This window comes from Crocuta crocuta, unplaced genomic scaffold (assembly GCF_008692635.1).
Source record: "Crocuta crocuta isolate KB4526 unplaced genomic scaffold, BGI_CrCroc_1.0 scaffold345, whole genome shotgun sequence".
NCBI classification, from domain to species: Eukaryota; Metazoa; Chordata; class Mammalia; order Carnivora; family Hyaenidae; genus Crocuta; species Crocuta crocuta.
In genome coordinates, this window is record NW_027527574.1 from 3,931,594 (window position 1) to 3,948,146 (window position 16,553).

Consider the following 16,553-nt stretch of genomic DNA (forward strand, 5'->3'; position numbering starts at 1 on the left):
TTATAAAATGAATAAATTCAAAGAGATTTAATATTCAGTTTAAGGAATATAGTCAATAATATTTTAACAACTTTATATATTGACAGATGGTGACTAGACTTATTGTGGTATAACCATTTTGTAATACGTATAAATATCAAATCACTATGTTGATACTAATACAATACTGTTTGTCAATTATTCTTCAATTTAAAGAGTTTTATGCTACTAGAAAGACATTCAATCTCACATACAATTGTATATACAATGTTTCAAACGTACAAAATGGGTTACGCTGAAATGATACTGAAGGGGTTTATTTTTAAGGTTAGATGAATTCTAAAACATAAAAATGAGGTAATAAATTCATACTCAATAACAATATACATTTATATTTTGCTTTAAAAGACTCTGAGAATGTTAGTACAGTAACAGAATTTAAAAAGAAAAAATAAAAGGAAATCCAAACTTTATATGTGAATTTAGTAAGAAATAAACTTCTAGTGTTACTATTGTGTAAATTAATACAAAAAAATTTTAAAGTATACCTCAACACAGTTTGGTTCATTTAGAAGGGAATATTATGTTGACCACCTCTGACATCTTCTCTTCTTGAAAAAGTCCTTGGTCACACATGGCTCACATTAAAGTCAATTTTCATGTCTCAAACAAATAATCCTCAAGTAGAAAGCTTTTGAAACCAAACCCCATTGTTGTAAGATCCTGAAGTTAGGTACCTGTTTGCCCCTCACCCCCAGTAACCACTATTTACAGCTAGTTTTAGACCACCAAAGCACAGGACCACCATGACCTCAAACAGATCAATTAAAATAAGAAGAGAATTGCTTAAAATTTTTTCCACGTGATAATTCCTAAACAAAGAATAGGAGTTACCAAGTTACAACAGAATTACAAACTCTATTCAGTTCTCTCACTTGAAGTATGAGACTTCCCCAAGGTCACCAATCAGTTTATAAAATAAATGCCAGAATACAAAACTGAGGACAGTAAATGATACAGCTACATGAGGAAATTATGATCTAGCTCTAGATATGCCACAACCTTACCACCTTAAAAAGATATATAACTTCTGTGTGTATTCATATCTTTCTAAACTATACATAGTATATTCTCTGAGAATAATCAGAATTTATTTTAAAAGGGATAAAGAAAGAATTGTATTAATATGAAACCTTGTGATTATAAATCACTGAATAGCCAAAACATTTAAGTACAGTGACTCTCCAGTATCTATTTCCTGATTTCAAGCAGCAGTCCTCAATTTTTATCAAGGTACTGAACCCATCCTCACTCTCAGATCATGTATTTCAGAGGCAGGACAGGCTTCCATGCCCATGTATGGGCAATTAGAAAAATACCTGCCACATAGATTAGACACATGATACAAAGAGAGCCAATGAGCAGCAAAAGACTTTTGCTGGAAATGTTCAATACAGGCAGACACTCTTCTGCTGGACTGTAGTTTTAAGGCTGTGAAGGTAGAGTGGCTGCTCAAGGGAGAAAATACATGAAAAGAGCCAACTGAGAAAAACTGGGAAATGAAGAGAGACAAACTGGGTTCAAGGGCCATATTCTGAATCCTTGCCCCAAGTTTTACTAATAATGCCAATTTATATGAGCTGATTAACACCCTTATACAACAATAGCCAATTTAAAGTAGGTCGTACTTACAACCAAAAGATCCACCCTTCGTCAAAATTTTTATTTTGATCCCTCCCATAAATTTCTGACATGATGAATAAGTATTATCTTTCCAGTAATTTCCTGATTATACAGGAAAATAATTACTGAAATTTTTTAACTTCATTATTTTATCAGAAGTAGATACACCCCTACTTCCACAAGAAATCTCCATTTCCCAAAAAATATGGTTTTTAATTATTCTCACTATGAGAATTAGCTTCAGCATCAACACCATATGCTAATATAAAATTTCTTCACAGTTTCAGTGCCTTAATAATGTCATCCTAGTAATATATGCTGTGAAAACAACTTATACCAGCAGCAGTAGCATTCTCCCATAAAAGTAGCAAGTTTTTTTGTTTTGTTTTGTTTTGCTTTGTTTTGTTTTGTTTTTAAGTAGCAAGTTATTAACTTCTGTCAACCACATATCAGGACAAACTATTCAAATTATCAATAAAAAAATATAATTTTGCCATCATGATATTCAGAAAAACATCAAGAAAAATATATTATTGGGTAAAACAAAGAAAAAAATCTATCACAAAATATGTAGACAGAGAGAGTATACCTAATCCTTTTGGGGTGATACCACTTCGATCCTGAGGATTCACTGCCCAGTAGTAGTACTTCAGCGTATGCATGATCAGAAGCACTGTTCCAACTCTCCGAATGGCATTATATATGTTGACTGTACCAATGAATTCCGTGGACAGGTAAGTATACAGTGTCAACTGGACCTAGAGAATCAAAATGAAGAGTTTACATCAAAGAAGCAGCCCAGCATTTTACCCATTTCCAGTGACACGCTCAGGCTACTTGCATGGACCATACTTTTTCCAAAAAGTAAGATGCTGAACTTGATGGTAACAAGTTACCATGTTAAAAGGTAACACATAATCAGCGGCGCATGCACACATACACACATAAGCACACACATTCCTTATAAAACTAAACCAAGTAAATGCTCCTTTTAATAGCATTATAAAGTAAACATCCCAAAATACATCAAATTTTTACAGCATTATCCCATGAAAATAACCTTAATTCCTAATAATTAACACTTACTCATGAGCATATATAACTTCTTTACAGTAAGCTTACTATTCAGACTATGCATAGTTGTTTTAAAAACATAGAAATTTTCTTGGTTTTGCAGAAAATTAGAAGCTAGAATAATTCAAAGAAAAAAGAAAAATTCAGGAATAACCTGAAAGGGGGAAAGGCAGAAGTCAAAAGGGATAGAAAGTGTAAAGCCTATCTTAAGAAATATTTACTAAAAAAACAGAATTCTAACAGCTCATTGCTACAAGGATTATAATCATAAGATTATAATTTTTCAACATGGTTATCAGTTTTATCCTCTAATTAGAAAAGGATTCTAAAGGGGCACTTGGGTGGCTCAGTCAGTTAAGCATCCGACTTCAACTCAAGTCATGATTTCACTGCTCATGAGTTCAAGCCCCGCGTTAGGCTCTGTGCTGACAGCACAGAGCCTGGAGCCTGTTTCAGATTCTGTCTCCGTCTCTCTGCCCCTCCCTTGCTTGCTCGCTCTCTCTCTTTCTCTCAAATATAAAAAACAAAAATGTTTTTAAATTTAAAAAAAGGATTCTAGTAGTCTTATTTCCAAATACATCATCTCAATCAACACATAAAAACCAACTAACTTCAAAATATAAGCTCTTATTATTGTTATTTTAGATAGAAAGAGCATGAGAGTGGGGGAGAGGGGTAAAGAGGGAAAGAGGCTCCAAAGTGGGGCTCAATCCCACTACCCAGGAATCATGACCTGAGCCGAAACCAAGAGTCAGATGCTCAACCAACTGAGCCACCCAGGCAGGCTCTCCTAAGCTCTTAACATAAAAAGAAACAAGGGGTAAAGAGTGGCAGATTCTGATCCACCTAAAATTGAAGCTTTAGATGATGATTATAGTTTAGAATACTATATACATGGTATATTCCAATGAATAGCTGAAAAACATTATTATTTTCATGCAGCTAATGTTATTCAAATGGATAGGCCCAGTTTACTTGTCAGTGAGGCTATTTAACACTTTATGACATAGTTCAAATTCTTAACCATGGTATTTCAATCATTTAGAAAATATTTACACCCGACTATGCATAGTGATGTATTCCAGAAATACAATGGCATACATATTGTCCCTCAGTAGCTGAAATCCAGTTAAGAAAATGAAAAATAGACATAAATTTAAGTGAAAAACCAACGTAATGAAGATGCCTACTGAAACACAAAGATTACTTTAGGAAATTATTTTAAAAAGCATCTAGAATTAACACATTTATAAAGGAGTGCCTGGACGGTTCAGTCAGTAGAGTACACTTGGTCTTGAGTTATAAATTCCACCCCTGCACTGGGTATAGAGATTACTTGAAAATAAAACCTTAAAAAAAAAAAAGAAACAAACATAAGAATGTATGTAATTAACTACAAAATGAGTAGCAAAGACTAACTAGAAACTATCAATGTGGAGGTCAGAGAAATTATTACAGGATAAGCAAAAAAACCTGACTAATAAAATAGGTATTAAGGTAGGCTTTGAAGATTAGTACTAAGATAGGTAGACAGAACAAAAGATGAAATTTCAAACAGGGAAAATTATAGATCATACAACAGATTTCCCAAGATCTAGAATAATGCTCTTCAAACCTGACTGTGCATTAGAATACCTGAAAAACTTTTTTTTTTTTTTAATGCTGAAGCCTGTGCCCTATCCCAGACCAAATAAAAAACACAATGTAGGGTAGAATTCTGATTTTCATTAAAAAAAAAAAAAAAAACCTCTCCTAACAGGTTCTATCAACAGCCAGGACTGAGAACCACTGCTCTCACATAACGTTTTTACCACCTGTCTAGCCACTAAAGATAACTGAGTTTTTAAACTAGAAAGCTTAGAAAGGAGTATTGACATAAAGACTTAATGCTAGAAAAGAGACTACTTCATTCTGAAAAAAAATTGGAAGCTATTACACATTTGGGGTCCAAGAAATGACCTGATGAGAGTAATAAACATAAGAATTCTGGCCAAAAAGTCATAAAAATATGAAACCTGAAAAAGTTAGCTTATTGAGAATAATACTGTAGTAAAACAAAAAGGCTTTAATAACAACATACTGAGATGAGTAAGAATGAGACCTCAAGGTTATTCATATGCTAAAAATGAATAAACATTTCTTCATTTATTATATGATCTAGTAACCATATACATTATATGTGTTAATATCAGTCTTTTCCAATTACATTCCATGAGGGCAAAATTTAGAGCTGTCTTGGTTCACCACAGTACCCATAATGCCCATCATAAAGCAGTTACTCAACAAATGAAAGTAACCCTTCATTAAGCACCCTTTTCCAAAAGGTAAGGATGATTCATACAGATATAACCTCAACTTTGGTAACCACAGGTGAAATTACCATGAAGCTAATGAAGTTTAAACTTTATGCTGACTCATCTATACAGGTTCTCTGCAAAACCCTAAACCTCATTTGTATGCATTATGTCACGTTCTTTTTCTTAAAAATTTCCACCCTCCCTCTAACTGTATAACATTCAGATCAAACAAACTTTGGAAAACAAAACAAACCTTGTTAGAACTATCTTTATAATAAAATTAAGATAGATATAACCTCTTATGGCTACACAAAGCAAAGACCTGAAAGAAGGAAAGTTTAATATTAACACAGCCATTGTAAATTCCAAAAACAAAATTAAAGAAAACTATTAACAAGGAAAAGGTAAAAGACAGAGTGTAGTACTACCAGGAACCTAAGAAAATGATAAAATGAATTTTTTTTAATATTCCTCTATTACTAAGTATTTAATAAGAGGCTTTTTAATCACATCAAAAGAGATCCAAAACCTTACAAATATGCTGCTTAGTAAAACAAAAAAAGTGTCCAGTAAAAGGCTTAAAAAGTAACTTGAAACAATCTTGAAAAGAAATAAGATTGAAGGTCACAGAAGAAAAAAAAGGTCAAATTTGAACCCAGAGATTAAAAGGTACAACCTCCAGCTGCCTCCTTTGATTATTTCCAAATGGCAATCATAGTCAGCAGATGTTTTTCTCTTTAATATTTGAAAAGACCAACTGAAGGTAAGATACTATGACTCTAGAAAAGCAAAAGTCTGTTTTTTTTTTCCAACAACTAAAATAAGTAGGTGTTATTCCAAAGTAAACAATGATAAACACTCTAAGTGGATCAAAAGGGAGAAAGGGAGAGAGAAAATTAATAGGTTTAAAATAATAACTCCTAACAAAAACTTCAGATAGAGCATATACAATTATGCAATTTAATAAAAATTTGTTTCAAGTTCTGCTTAACACTACCACAATCAATATTCTTAAGACAATTTAATACATTAGGATTTACCAAAGGTTTATTTATATACTTTATCACAAATTCACTTATATTCACTTAGAAGTAATTGGTTTGTTGTTATAGTACTAAATAAATTATTGTATACAAATATAATTGTACTTATTGCTTCTTGGTGTTTTGGCTAAGATCAAGTGTACAAATATAATTCTATTTAATAATTTAAATTAATGTGAATGAAAATGATTAAATTAAATCAGTATACCTTAGAAACCTTCAAAAATGGGTGACATTCCAGCTGGCTCTGAAGAATTAAACTCAAGAATATGTACGCATATATATGTACACAATGACATGTATGTATATTTGCAACAGAATAGAGCTACGATTGATAGAAAATATTATATTTATATTGGAACTCTCCAGCTTTGATTTATATTTAGTAAATTAAAGTCAAATACAATTTTTATTTAACAGAAAATAAAAACTATAGCTGTTTTTTAAAAATACTGGCACTGCTTGGAAAGAATATGCAATGAGAAAAAGTCTCCTCAGCAAACAGTGCCTGGAAAACTGGACTGCAGCATGCAAAAGAATGAAACTGACCACTTTTTTATACCATACACAAAAATAAGCTCAGAATGGATTAAAGATCTAAACATGAGACCTGAAATCATAAACATCCTAGAAGAGAGCACATACAGTAATTTCTCCAACACTGGCCATAGCAACATCTTTCTAGCTATGTCACTTGAGGGAAGGGAAATAAAAGCAAAACTAAACTACAGGGACCACATCAAAATAAAAAGCTTCTGCACAACAAAGGAAACTATCAACAAAACTAAAGACAACCTACTGAATGAGAGAAGTTGTTTGCAAATGACCTATTCAATAAAGGGTTAGTATCCAAAATATATAAAGAACTTATACAACTCAACACCCAAAAAAACAAACAACCCAATTAAAATTGGGCAAAAGATATGAACAAACATCTCTTCAAAGAAGACATCCAGATGGCCAACAGACACATGAACAGATGCTTAACATCACATCATCAGGGAACTGCAAATCAAAACTATGTGAGTTATCACCTTACACCTGTCAAAATGGCTAAAAAATCAACAACATAAGAAGCAACTGTCAGCAAGGATGTGGAGAAAAAGAACCCTCTTGCACACTTAGTAGGAATGCAAAATGCTGTAGCCACGGTGGAAACTACTATGAAGGCTCCTCAAAAAACTAAAAATGGAACTACCCTATGATCCAGTTAATCGACCCACTGAGAATTTATCCAAAAAATACAAAAACACTAATTCAAAGGGATATATACACCCCATGGAGCGCCTGAGCTGAGCTAGCTCAGTCTGGAGAGCATGTGACTCTTAATCTCAGGGTCGTGAGTTCTAGCCCCACACTGGATGTTGGGATTAAATTAATAAATAATTTAAAAAATAATAAAGGGATATATGCACCCCTATGTTTATAACAGCATTATTTACAAAAATTGAAATACGGAAGCAGCCCAAGTGTCTACTGTTGAATGAATAAAGAGGATGTGATACATCTATATAATCAAATATTATTCAGCCATAAAAAGGAATGAAATCTTGCCATTTGCAATGACATGGATTGAGCTACAGAGTATAACACTAAGTAAAATAAGTCAGTCAGAGTAAGACAAATACCATATGATTTCACTCATACATAAAACTTAAACAAAATAAATGAGCAAAAGGGGGGTAAAAAAACAGAGAGACAAACCAAGAAACAGACTTTAAACTACAGAGAACAAACTGATGGTTACCAGATGGGAGTTGGGTAGGGGGATGTGTGAAATAGGTGGTAGGGATTAAGGAGTGCATTTGGCATGATAAGCACTGGGTGATGTATGGAATTATTCAATCACGATACAGTACACTTGAAACCAGTATAACATCATATTTTAATGTGCTGGAATTTAAATTAAAAAAAAAAATACTGATACTGCTTTATAAAAAATAAAAAAGATACACTTATTTGCAAATATATCTAAAAAAGAAAAAAAAGGCTTAGTGAAAAAATGTTATCCAGTGAAATCATATATGACAGCATGTAGAAGAATAAAAGAAAATCCTCATAATTATAACTGTTCTCAACTACAAAAACTTTGAGAAGACAGTAAAACAAAACCTATATATATATATATAATATATATATGTATATATATTACCTTGGCTGGAGTATGAATCCATATAGCTGGGTTAAGAAGAATGTGATCACACAACTGTTTGAGTAGGGGCATCCCATTCTGCAGATTACTCAGATATTTTGAAAATGCAAGACAAAGTTCAAGCACTGCTCTGCTGACATGGGATTTGGAAGACTGAAAAAAAAAAAAAAAGATCAAAGGTCACTACCAACACAAGGCAAAGTAAGTACATTAAAGGCTGTCAATACCAGAAAAAGTTGGCCCACAAACTATGCTCAAAGTTAAGATGCCACATGAGACTCAATGCCACATTTCTCTAATGAAGCAATGGAGGCAAGGTAAAACAACAAAAGGTTATTTTAATTTTGGTATTTTTATGTAACCAAGGAGACACACTTGCAGAAAGAATTCCTCAACCACTTGGGAGACCAAATCTATGCCCTGAAAATTAAGCAAAATATGTAAAGCATTTCATACTTTACCTTTTCAAGACTATATCCTATTACCAAGAAGCCCTTGCAGGCAAGCATCTGCTCCTGCATAGCAATTGAGTTCTTCAACAACTCCATGATAAAAGCCAGCAAAGTTGAACTGGAACAAAAAACAACAGGCAATAGTCTAAAAAACTTTCTCTTTAAGAAAATAAAAAAAGGGAATTGGGGGATTAAATAGATGCAGGCGTTCATCTATCCTAATAAAAAGTTCTCTATTTCAAGAAAAATGAAGTTATAAAATTGTCTCCAACAATATTTTTGGACTGGAATTTGAATGCAGGATTAGAACTAACTCAATTATTTACTTCACATACTTTTATTATCAACCTACTACTAAGTCAATTGCTTAGAAACAACATGAGAAACATATACAAATGGACAAAAACTCGCAATATCTAAAAACAAGTAATAAAATGGCTTACATAAGTATATTCAGGCCTTAAAGAATAGATGTAACTTAGATTAGCAAGTATATTCAATTTTTGAGAGTTAGAGGCCAGAGGGAAAAGATACATAGAGCAAACACACTAGGATAGAAATATTCAGAATGTCTTAGGGCTCTAGACTAGCCTGGTTAATGAAGAAGAAGATAAAGTAAAATTGGAATTTACTTTCAAACTGAAGTCCTCAAACATTAACTCAAGAATTTTTTATGTTATCCAAAAAAAATCATAATTCTGTAGTCAGTTGAGAAGACTTTTAAAACTGAAGAGGGGCTACAGTCATGCTCCTATCCTCACAACTTTTAGAGATACCCAAAATGGAACAGAATAAGATCACCTGTTACCTCCTTCTCTAAGGCTCTGAGATATCCCCGCAAACATACTAGCAGCCAACCTCCTCCCTCCACAAAAGTGCTTTTAAAACTGTCAGCAATTTTCGGGTGTCCTGGCTCAGTTGGTTAAGCATCCGACTTCTGCTCAGGTCATGATCTCACCGTTCATGAGTTCAAGCCCCACATCAGGCTCTGTGCTGACAGCTCGGAGCCTGGGGCATGCTTCAGATACTGTGTCTCCCTCTCTCTCTCAAAAGTAAATAATAAACGCTAAAAAAAATTTTTTTAACTGTCATCAATGTCAATAGAGATGAAAAGTTAAAAAAAAAAAAAAAAAGGATAACCAAGAAAAAAAAAAACTGAGCTCTGTTACAGGGGTTTCAGACCAGAATACATAAAAAAATTAATGACATAGCAATATGTCAAGGATAGTTTTAATTTTTTTAACATAGACAATAAATACTTGATTTGATATCTCATTCCTTTAAAAAAAATCATTCCATTGCCTAAAAATCTCAAGAGAATTAGTACATCATGAAATACATACATTGATAATGGATATTAAATGATACAACAAAAACAGTAATCAGAGAATTCTAAAAACGAAGAATGGAAAACTCACTCAAATAATACATTAAACATAATTAACAGTCTCATTAGAATATACAGCTATGAAAAATTCATTTAGATCCCCCCCTCCAATGTTCTACATTATGCCCTCTTATATCTTTGCCTTTTTTAGACAAATGTGTCCAATGTACACTCTGGTATTTTAAAGAAGACCGAATGTAAACATCATTAAAAATTTCAGTTTTCATTTACTTATATGCACAAATAATTAAAATGAAACGCTAAATCCCCAATATATCACTGTCACGTAATAATCTAAAATAACTTTTTAAAATAGAATGATAAACAAAAATGTATTCATTTTTGCTAAATCACTATTTCTAAATTTGATCAAAAATATTTATTACGTTTTTACATCTTCCATATTTCCTACTGATAAAGCGTTTAGATTACTACTACCATTTTTTTTTTTTTCCAGAAGAGAGAGTGCAAGTGGCATAGGGAGAGAGGGAGATAATTTTAAGATGCTTCAAGAACAGAACAGAGCCCAACAGGGAACTCAATCCCACCACCCTGGTATCATGATCTGAGCCAAAATCAAGATTTGGATGCTCAATCTTGACCCACCCAAATGCCCCAAAGACTACTATTACTGACAGGAATTTGTAGTAACATTTAAAGTTCACAAATTCCTTTAGATATATTCTTTTAACCCTACCAACAAATCTAAAAGGCAGAAAAAATATTGTGCAGCTCAACAGTAACATAAGTAACCCTCACATCCAATTCAAGAACAAAATGAAGGCACTCACCATATAGTCAAGTCAACTTCATCAGATAAATATTGCCTATAATCCAACTGTGCAAAAAGTGGAAACAGCACTTGTACTCCTCCAATTGAATGCATGGCACTTTGAATGGAATGTGTTAAAACTGCTTTCACATCCTTGTAGAACAGAAGACACAGTAAAGATTCCAATGATTTCTTTTCCAAAACAATACAGAAAGCATAACAAGAACAGTATCTTATATCACATGTATTTAATAGAAGCTACCTAATAAACCTCATTAAAATTTACCATGAAAAATATTCTTAAAAGATTATAGATAAAAAACTAAAAAAGGTTATAGCTAATACCTGGAGCATGAGTGCATGTGGTGAATGAACAAAAATTGAAGGATTGTCCTTAGGGGATGATTCAAGGCAGAGTTGGGCATCTGTAGCACGTGGATTGTATGTGAATGCAATGGCACTAGAAAGTTTGCCATCATACAATAAAAGTTTGTGGTGCTCAGCAAGAAACAGATCACTTTCTGCTTTGAATTTAAATGTACCCTAAAAACAAAGAGTAGAACAGTTAAAATAGTATATCACAAAAAGAAAATCAAGATACAAATCACCAGATATAAAAATTTAATGAATATACCTTTAATTATTTTCTTAACAATACCAAATAAGAAAAGCCTGTTTTGTTTCATTACTTCTGAAGTGGACTGCATTCATTTTAAAGATACAGCGGAAATCAACTCAACTTGGTATTAAAGCCTTACATTAAAAAAGTATAAAACTTTGTGTCCTACAGCACATATTTTATCATTTTTTTCATTGTACTTTGTCTTTTTGGATTTTTTTTTAAGAGAGAGGAAGAGTGTAACTCGGAGGGAGGGGTAAAGGGACGGTGGGGGGGCATCCTAAGCAGGTTTCATGCTTAGTGCAGAGCCTAACACTGGGCTCGATCCCACAACACCGGAATCATGACCTGAGCCCAAATCAAGAGTCAGACATTCAACAAACTGAGCCACCCAGTTGTCCCCTTTTGGGTTTTCTTTAACTGTGGTTAGCACAGTACATAAAATGTACCATCTTAAACATTTTTAAGTGTACAGTACAGTAGAATTAACTATATGCATACTGTTATACAACAAATCTCTAAAACTTTTACATCATGCAAAACTGAAGTTCAATACATAATTAACAACATCTCATTTCTACCACTTCCCATTCCCTGAAAACCACCATTCTACTCTCTGATTCTCTTAAGTGTGACTATTTTTTATAACACATGTAAACAGAATCCTTTTTTTTTTTTTTTACTTTTTTTAACGTTTTATTTATTTCTGAGAGAGAGAGAGAGAGCGCGCGCGCGTGAGAAGTGAAAGGTCAGAGACAGAGGGAGACACAGAATCCAAAGACAGGCTCCAGGCTCTGAGCTCGCTGTCAGCACAGAGCCCAACGCGGGGCTCAAACCCACGAACTGCGAGATTATGACCTGAGCTGAAGTCGGCTGCCCAACTGACTGAGACACCCAGGCGCTCCACATGTAAGCAGAATCCTAGCATACTTTTTTATTTGCTTATTTCACTTAGTATCATGTCTCAAGATTCACCATGTTGTAGCATGTGTCAGAATTTCCTTCTTTTTAAAACTGAAAAGTATTCCACTGTACATATATACCACACTTTATCTATTCTTCTGTCCATGGACAATTAGGTTGCTTCAACCAACTGACTATCGTGAATGATGCTACAATAAACTTGAATATGAAAATATCTCTTTCAGATCCTCCTTTTAATTCTTTTGCATATATAAACATAAGAATGCCCAATCATACGGTAATTCTAATCTTGATTCTTGAAGAACCACCATACTGCTTTCCATAGAGCCTTGACCATTCTACATTCCCACTAAACATCCCCATATGTGCATTCCACATAAGCACTAAACAGTGCATAAGGGTAAAGATTTCTCCATACCCTAGCCAATAGTTATTATTTTTAGTTTTATTTCATCCTAATGTGGTATGAGGTGATATCTACTGTAGCTCTGATTTGCATTTCTCTGCTGATTAGTAATGTTGATCATCTTTTCATGTTTGTTTGCAATGCGAGTAACTTCTTTGGAGAAATGTCTATGCAAATCTTGCACCCACATCTTCAGTGGGTTATTTGGAGATTTCTGTCGTTCAGTTGCAGGACTCCATTAGAGACTCTGGATATTAACCCTTTATCAACTATATGGTTTGTAAAACGTTTTCTAATTTCACAGTTTGCCTTTTGACTCAATTCCTTGATACATAAAGGCTCTGACATGCCAAAGATTTTAAGTTGGAAGACCAATTTGTCTATTTTTGCCTTTGTTGCCTGTTTTGGTGTCATATCCGAAACATCATTGTCAAACTCAATGTTATGATCTTCCTCTGTTTTCAGGTAGGAATTGTATAATTTGTGTCTTAATTCACTTTGAGTTAATTCTGATATATGCTGTAAAGTAAGGATTCAAATTAACTATTTTCCATGTGGATATTTACTTTTCACAAACCCAGGTTTTAAAAAGACTATCCTTTCCCCATTGTGTGTGGTCTTTGAATCTTTGTAGAAGATCATTTGAGTATATGTGCAAAGATTTATTTCTGGACTCTTAATTCAGTTCCTTAGTCTATAGGTCTATCTTTATGCAAATACCATAATGTTTTGATTACTACACCTTTGTAATATGTCATGAAATCCAGAAGTATGAGACCTCTAAACATGTTCTTCTTCTTCAAGATTGTTTTGACTATCTGAAGACCCTTGAGGTTTCATATGAATTTTAAGATTTTTTTTCCATTTCTGCAAAAATTGCCATTGGGATTTTGATATGAATTGTGCTCAATCTGTACATCACATTGAGCACTATGCATTTTTTAACAATTACAAATCTTTCAATCCATGAACAGAGGGTATCCTTCCAATTGTGTCTTCTTTGATTTCTTCAGCAATGTTATAGACTTTTCAGTGTTCAAGTCTTAAGCCATCCTTAGGTAAGTTGTTCCTAAGTATTCCTTTTTATGCTTTTGTAAATGGGATCGTCTTCTTATTTTCCTTGTCAGGTTGTTCACTGTTGGTATGAGAGATGTAGCTGACTTTTGTTCTTGACTTGTATCCTATAAATTTACTTATCAGTTCTAACAGTTTATTTAGAATTTTCTGTATAAAAGATCATGTCATCTTTGAAAAGATAATTTTACTTCATCCCTTCCAACTGAGATGTCTTTTAGTTCCTTTCCTTGACTAACTGCTCTGGCTAAGACAGTAAGGACTATAGCCTACAGAAATGGTGAGAATGGGAATCCTTGCCTTGTTCCTGTTCTTGGAGGAAAAGCTTTCAGTCTTTCACTACTGCATATGTCAGCTGTGGACTTTTCACAGGTAGCCTTATTATTTTGAAGTAGTTTCCGTTACTAGTAATTTGTTGAGTGTCTTTATAATGAGAATGAATTTTGTCCAACAGTTTTTCTACATCAATTAAGATAACTGTGTGGTGTTTATCCTTTACTCTGTTAACTTGTGCATTTGCAATGACTGACTTTCATATGCTGAACCATCTCTCCATTCCAGGATTAAATTCCTGTTGGTCACAGAGTGATCCTTTTGGTATGCTCTTGAATTTGCCTTTGTTAGTATTTTGTAGAGAATTTTTTCATCAATATTAATCAGAGATACTGGTCTGTAGTTCTCTTGTAGTACCTTTGGCTATGGTATCAAAGTAATGCCAGCCTCCTAAATTAAAATGAGTTTGGAGGGTGTCTGGTGGCTTAGACAGTTGAGAATCCAACTCCTGGTTTCAGCTCAGGTCATGAACTCACAGTTTCGTGGGTTCAAGTTCTGCATCAGGCTCCACACTGACAGTACGGAGCCTGCTTGGGATTCTCAGTCTCCCTCTCTCTGCCCCTCCCATACTCGTGCTGTCTTTCAAAATAAATAAACTTAGGGGCACCTGGGTGGCTTAGTCANTCCAGGCGCCCCTTCCTCCTGATTTCTTGAAACTGAAAAGGATTCGTTTTAATTCTTCTTTATTGTTTGAATAATCCAGTGAAATCATACGTAGCACACAGCTTTTCCTTATTCAGAGGTTTTAGATTACGGATTCAATTTCCTTGGTAGCTAACAGTCTGTGCAGATTTTGTCTTGATAAGCAGTGTGTTTCCAGAACTATCCATTTCTTCCATTATTCAATTTGCTGACATAAATTTGCTCATAGTAGTATCCTAAGTCTTTTTAGATTTATGGCATTAGTAGTAATGCTTCTTTCATTTCATTTCTCTTCCATTTCTTCTTTTTTTTCTATTTCTTCTATTTTTTTCTTCTTTCATTTCTTTTAGTTATTAGGTCTTCTCTTTTATCTGAATCTAGCTAAGAATTTGTCTGCTTTGTAGATCTTTTGGAAAAAAAACCAAACTTAGTTTTGTTAATATTTTTTATTGTTGTTCTAGTCTCTATATCGTTTATTTCTACTCTGGATTTTTATCACTTCCTTTCCTGTGATAACTTTGAGATTACTTGGCTTTTTTTAGTTCCTCGAAGGGCAAAATCAAGTTATTGATCAGAGATCTTTCTTTTTTGTTAAAGGACTGTAATGTTCCTCTTGGTATTGCTTTCCCTAAATCCCATAAAACTTGATATGTTGTTTTCATTTGGCTCAAGAAATCATCGGGCTCTACAGGGACAGTGCAAATCCTATCTCCCACTCCTACTTTCTCTGCCTCTCCTGATCTCTCCTTCTCTCTCAAAATAAATAAATAAACTTTTTAAAAAGGTCCTTTATGCACTAACATTACAAGATTATAAGATTCTGTATTTGCCTATATATTTACCTTTACCAGAGAGCTTGTATTTTATCTTTTAAATCATATGGGTTTTTTAGGTTTATTTTTTGAGAGATAAGAGCATGAACAGGGGAAAGGGCAAAGACAGAAGGGAACAGAGGTATCCAAAGCAGGCTCCATGCTGACAGCAGAGAGTCTGATATGGGGCTCACACCCACGAACTGTGAGATTATGACTTGAGCTGAAATCAGACCCTTAAATGACTGAGCCACCCAGATGCCGCTTAAACCATACTTCTAAGTAATCACAGACCAGGATTTGTTTCTTTAGTTTAACTGTAACCACTTAAAGCTAAATGGAACATCTTTTCCAACAAAGACTTGTTGGATTCAACTTGTGAAGTCTACTTCAATATTTCTATAAAAATAAAATGTAAAATATGATAAGACTGCCTTTACCTTTCTGACTTTTACACAAAACATTTGAAAAGCTTTAATATATTATTTTTCTAAAATTCCTGCCCTCTTGATAAGCGGTTAATAAATTTGCAAGCACTGATTTAATATTCTTTTTTTTTAACTTAATGAAAGCTAATTGTAAAGGGAATTTTAGCATAACTGAAATAAATATTTCTAAATAATAAATGCTTTTGAGGGGAAATGTCATTTGGGCAACCTACAAAAGCTAACCTATTTACCAACTTACAATACATAGACATATAATATGGAAGATTATAGAATTTATTTTCCAAAGGCAGAAACTGAGAAAGTCTAAAGAAATAGCTGACTTCTTGAATCCACAAATTAATCTATGGCAGAATAAAGATCATAAACTAATTCAATTAAACAAATTATTTAACTTGTGCTACTATTCAAAGTACAGTGCATCAACATTAGCAGGTAAAATTTTTGAAAAGAAACAG

At 33.5% G+C, this 16,553-nt stretch overlaps 1 protein-coding gene across 5 annotated transcripts in view; it reads right to left on the minus strand.

Moving 5' to 3' along the window:
• Positions 1-16,553, minus strand: part of LRBA (LPS responsive beige-like anchor protein) — a 720,310-nt gene that overhangs the window by 609,448 nt on the left and 94,309 nt on the right. For all 5 annotated transcript variants that reach the window (XM_077770789.1, XM_077770783.1, XM_077770775.1 and 2 more), the window contains exons 10-14: positions 11,185-11,382; positions 10,859-10,992; positions 8,690-8,798; positions 8,229-8,381; positions 2,252-2,420 (exon numbers count right to left, since the gene is read on the minus strand). In XM_077770789.1, the coding sequence (XP_077626915.1) occupies positions 2,252-2,420; positions 8,229-8,381; positions 8,690-8,798; positions 10,859-10,992; positions 11,185-11,382 (763 nt within the window). The remainder of the gene's footprint in view (positions 1-2,251; positions 2,421-8,228; positions 8,382-8,689; positions 8,799-10,858; positions 10,993-11,184; positions 11,383-16,553) is intronic.